At 50.2% G+C, this 5000-nt stretch overlaps 1 protein-coding gene and 1 long non-coding RNA gene across 2 annotated transcripts in view; both read left to right on the top strand.

Annotated features, from left to right (window-relative positions):
* LOC119584548 overlaps nt 1–736 on the top strand; it is a 2747-nt gene extending 2011 nt beyond the window's left edge. Inside the window, exon 3 of the long non-coding RNA XR_005229826.1 lies at nt 601–736. This is a non-coding gene — a long non-coding RNA (uncharacterized LOC119584548). The remainder of the gene's footprint in view (nt 1–600) is intronic.
* Nucleotides 737–997: 261 nt separating this feature from the next.
* LOC119584546 (msx2-interacting protein-like) lies at nt 998–4061 on the top strand. Its single transcript, XM_037933226.1, has 2 exons — nt 998–1172; nt 1687–4061. Exons 1-2 carry the CDS (start codon nt 1039–1041, stop codon nt 3527–3529), a joined length of 1977 nt encoding a protein of 658 aa, XP_037789154.1. The 5' UTR covers nt 998–1038; the 3' UTR covers nt 3530–4061.
* The last annotated feature ends 939 nt before the right edge of the window (nt 4062–5000 follow it).

The raw sequence follows: 5000 nt of genomic DNA, 5'->3' as shown, positions 1-5000 counted from the left end.
CTGCTTCGGATCTCTGAAACGAACCACTTTGACCCTTGTATTAATTAAGACTCGTAACATGGCTGTTCCTTCTGTTTTCGGGTTCTAAATTTAGTTGCAAACTTCGGTTTAAGGTCCGAAAAAGCTGTTGTTTTACAGGTTTTTAATGCCAATAACTGTAATTTCGTGAATCGCGATATTTGCCAAAATAATGCAAACTTGGATTTGGCTCGAAATTGTCGTCTTCAGTCTATTTTATTTTTACTAATACCAATTACAGTAATTTCACTAATGGAAATCAGTGCCAAACTACTATCTCTTTCGAGCGCCGGTGCCAGCCCCCCCCCACTCTCTCTCCCTCCCTCTCTCTCTCTCTCTCTCTCTCTCTCTCTCTCTCTCTCTCTCTCTCTCTCTCTCTCCCTCCCTCCCTCCCTCTCTCTCTCTCTCTCTCTCTCTCTCTCTCTCTCTCTCTCTCTCTCTCTCTCTCTCTCTCTCTCTCTCTCTCTCTCTCTCTCTCTCTCTCTCCCTCCCTCCCTCCCCCCCTCCCCCCACCCTCTCGCTTCCCCTGAGGTGTCGTGGCGAGCATGGCAGCGTCGCCAATCCCAAATAACTGATGAGCAGTTGTGATTGCAGGAGCGGGCACGGGCACGGCGTGGGCATCTCTGTGAGGAGTGACAGCGGCAGCGACACCGGGCCGCCCGTGGTGGCCAGCCGCTCGCCCTACAGCACGTGGCAGGCCAAGGACACGTCGGGCCACGTCTCCCGCGTCGGCAGCGGCGGCGGCCACGAACCGCTGGCGCCCGTGGCCACCGCCACCTCGGGCTCCAGGGCGCCCGTGGCCCACCTCGGGCTCCAGGGCGCCGTGGCCGACGCGTCCAGCGCCACGGGCGGCGCTCGCTGCCCGACCCCCAGCTCGTCGAGCCGGCGACCTTCGGCGACGCCGGCGCCCCGGGGTCGAGGGCGCCGTCGCCGTCGTCGCCGTGGAGTCGCTACGACGTGGGCCGCGACGAGGGCGGGCGGGCGCGGGGCGGCGGCCACCCCGCGAGGAGCGCGGGCGGCATGCGGGAGGCCGAGGCGGGCGCGGCCGAGGGCGCGTGGGACACCCAGGCCCGACGGCTGCCGAGCCCCCCCGAGGGCCGCCCCGACACCTTCGGCCACAGGATAAGCGAGGACCTGTCGCACCTGGACACGGAGTAAGCGCCCGGAGGGAGGGAGGGAGTGTGCGTGTGTGTGTGTGTGTGTGTGTGTGTGTGTGTGTGTATGTGTGTGTATGTGTGTGTATGTGTGTGTATGTGTGTATGTGTGTATGTGTGTATGTGTGTGTGTGTGTGTGTGTGTGTGTGTGTGTGTGTGTGTGTGTGTGTGTGTGTGTGTGTGTGTGTGTGTGTGTGTGTGTGTGTGTGTGAACATTTCGTATTCAGTTGTAAGCCCATATTCAAAGTCCATTAAGAAAGAATGTTGATGTAATAACTTTAACAACAACTATATATCGTTATGATAATATACAGTCAGTCTCGTAAGCCTTTCATTTTGTTTTTCATTTAAAATTCAATAGAAATATTGTTCCTGGCCAAGGCTTCTGTGGTCTCTGCTATTCTGTCCAATATATCGAAGGCTTCCCGTTTTGCCACTGGGAGCGGGGAGCTAGGCCTCTCCCACGGGGGAGGGGGGCTTCCCTTCGGGGCCTGACCACAGCCTCTTTTGCAGGTCCTCCCCGCGGAAGAGCAACAGGCGCTGGTCGAGTCAGGTTCCTTCCCTGCACTTCTCGTCGGCGTCGAGCGGCGCGCACGGCAGCTTCCCCCAGCGGCCCTACGAGGAGCAGAACAGCCGCTGGCACAACAGCCGCGCCGGCAGCGCCAGCGGCAACGAGAGGTCCTCCACCAGGTTCCGCAACTGGGACCGGGAGGAGCGGCCGAGCACCTCGCCGCGCCCGAGCTACGTCGACTACAACGCCCACGAATACCCTCCCCGAGGCTCCTACAACTACCCGTCGAGGGCGCGCGACCCGGTGAGTCGCGGCGGCGATCCGTACAGCAACCCGGCCTCCAGGGGCGAGCCCGCTCTGCTGACCATCCAGCAGATTAAGCAGATGATAAACATTTCATCGCATGACGAGTTCTTCGAGTTGCTGAAGAAGAGAGGGATCGGCTTCAGCCAGCTCCTCGAATACATGAACCGCGGCGCCAACGAGGATGAGGTCCTGCAACTCCTCGGATACCAGAGGACCACAACGACCACACAGCCTCCGGAGGCGCGTCTGCCGCAGACGCGACTGGAGGACGAGCACGGAGGCGATGCCTTCGACTCGCAGGCCGACTCGTCCCTGTATTTCGGCGAGGGCGCTCACAGGGCGTCCCAGGGAAGCCCCTTCAGGGGTGGCGCTCATTTGGCCAGGGACGAAGTGATGGCCGGCGAGGCGGCCAGCAGTGGCGAGGAGAGGAGGAGGAACAGGAAGGAGAGGAAGAGGAAGGGAAAGAAGAACAGGAGAAGAAAGGGAAAAGGTGGACGCAAACAGCGGCTCCCGGACCTTGTCTACACGACAGACATCTTGCCAGTGGACGGCGCCCAGGGCTCCACGAGCGCAGCCGGGGCGGAATTCGGCCCACCGTCCTCGGGAACTCCAGATGTCGGCTCAAACTTCGATCGAGCCACGCCCACGCAGCAGCCGGATGACGCCCGTCCTTCCACGTCCGCTGCAGCGGCCGTCCTGCCAGGCCCGAGCCCGAACCAGCCCGCGGCGCCGCCCAGCTCGACCTCGCAGCCGGGGCCCTCCTCGCCGCAGCCGGGGCCCTCCTCGCCGCAGCCGGGGCCCTCCTCGCCGCAGCCGACCCCCTCGGAAGAAATCCCCGACGCCACCCGCTTCCCCGTCGTCCCCGCGGAGGCCAGCGCGACGCAGACCCTGTCGACGACGATGCAAGTCTTCCCCGAGCCGCCCGTCGTCGTCGCTTCAGCCACCCCTTCAGCTACCACCCCAGACGTCGCCCTCCCGCTGCCTACCTCAGGGCACGTCGCCGACGACGCGCCCACGACCACCGCCAGGCCGCCCCTCAAGAAATCCGACCCCGCACTCACGCCGCGGTCCTCCTCCAGCACGCTCCCCTCTCCGCCCGGAGACCCCTACGCCGACGACGTGACCTTCCCGCCGGGCATCAGGCCCTCCGAGGTCTCCATCCACTCCATCACGGTCATGAAGGTTCCCGAAGGCGACGAGACTGTCCCCGAGGTACTCGCGCCCGCCAGCAGGAGACCGGTACACCGAAGGCCCGTCGTGAAGGCGCACTTCCCGACCGAGCGCAACACCTCCCGCTTCACCACCACCAGCCTCGAGGAGCCCGAGTTCGAGATCGGAAGCCGGTCCATTCTGGTGCAGAACATACCCCAGGACGAGTACCAGTTCCCGATCAAGGGCCTCCTGATCATCAGCGGCGTCCTGGGGGCCATGGCGGTCTTCACGCTGGTCATCCTCATCTCGTACTGCATCATCAAGTGCTCGAAACCCCCAGCCGTCAACAACTACCGGGTCACGGAACAGAAGCCCGTGGCCCAGTGAGAAGGACGTCGCCAGACATCTTCCCTTTGCCTCGCCTCTCCCTTTTCCCTTTCTTCCTCGCCCTTGTCTTTCCCTTTTCCCTTTTCTTCCTCTCCCTTTTCCTTGTCTTTCTCTCCCTTTTCATTATCTTCCTCTCCTTTTCCTTTTCTCTCCCTTTTCCTTCTCTTCCTCCCCCTTTTCCCTCTCTTCCTCTCCCTATTTTGGAAGCCTAGATTTTAGTGTCATATTTCCATATATTATATTGTATACAAACGTATGTTAAGTTATAACTTATTCTTATAGTAATAGTAATTAATCCTCAGTGAAAAAAAGTAACCCTGAACTGTAACATATGCATCGTTGTAAGTGAGAAATATTGAAAAAGTGTTCTTATTAAGAATAAGCGTCGAAGAATTAATTATTGACGATGGTAAGTAGTTATCATTGTCAGCCAGATAAGAATACTCTATTCCTTTTGGGTAATGACTGTTATCTGTAATATCTAATGTACATAATTCATACGTAAGAATAAAATCCCTTTTGTAAGAAAGAATTGACTCTGAAAACCTCTCTTTTTTTTTTTTTTTTTTTTTTTTTTTTTTTTACAGTAAGACTTCAAGCAGAAAATCGGTTTCCTTTTTGATTGAAAGGTTTGACTTCATATGATTATTTTCTTGTGATTCCTTTTCTTCTTGTTATTCTTTAAAAGGTCTTCCAGTTTGCCTTTTCTATACAAATTATTTCTTTTCTTATGAACGAAATGTTTCAGTAACAGCTAATGTATAGAATTCTGGTTAAACTGTTTTAAAGCATAATATAAATACATGATAATATAAATATATATCACCATATACACATATATATATATCATATATATATAAAATATATAATAAAATATATATTTATTATATATATTATATATATATTTTATATATATATTATTATATATATATATATAAAATAATATTATATATTTTTATATATATTTTATCTATATATAATTATTATATATATATATATATAATCTATATATATATATAATATACAAAATAATATATATTAAAAATACTATATATATTAAAAATATAAAATATATATATATATAAATATACATATATATATAAATATACATATATAATTTAAAAATACATATATATATAAATATACATATATATATTAAATATCCCTATATAATAAATATACATTAATATATAAATATACATATATATATAAATATACATATATTTAAATATACATATATATAAATATACATATATGTAAATATACATATATATAAATATACATATATGTAAATATACATATATGTAAATATACATATATGTAAATATACATATGTAAAAACATATATGTAAAATACATAATGGGAATATCATATATGTAAATATACAATTATATATGTAAATATACATAATTAATAATTATGAATATATATATAATATCATATATTAAAAAATTCTATATTAAATTTAAA

Source organism: Penaeus monodon, chromosome 18 (assembly GCF_015228065.2).
Source record: "Penaeus monodon isolate SGIC_2016 chromosome 18, NSTDA_Pmon_1, whole genome shotgun sequence".
NCBI classification, from domain to species: Eukaryota; Metazoa; Arthropoda; class Malacostraca; order Decapoda; family Penaeidae; genus Penaeus; species Penaeus monodon.
Note: the sequence above shows the minus strand (reverse complement) of the source record. Positions and strands in the feature narration are given on the sequence as shown.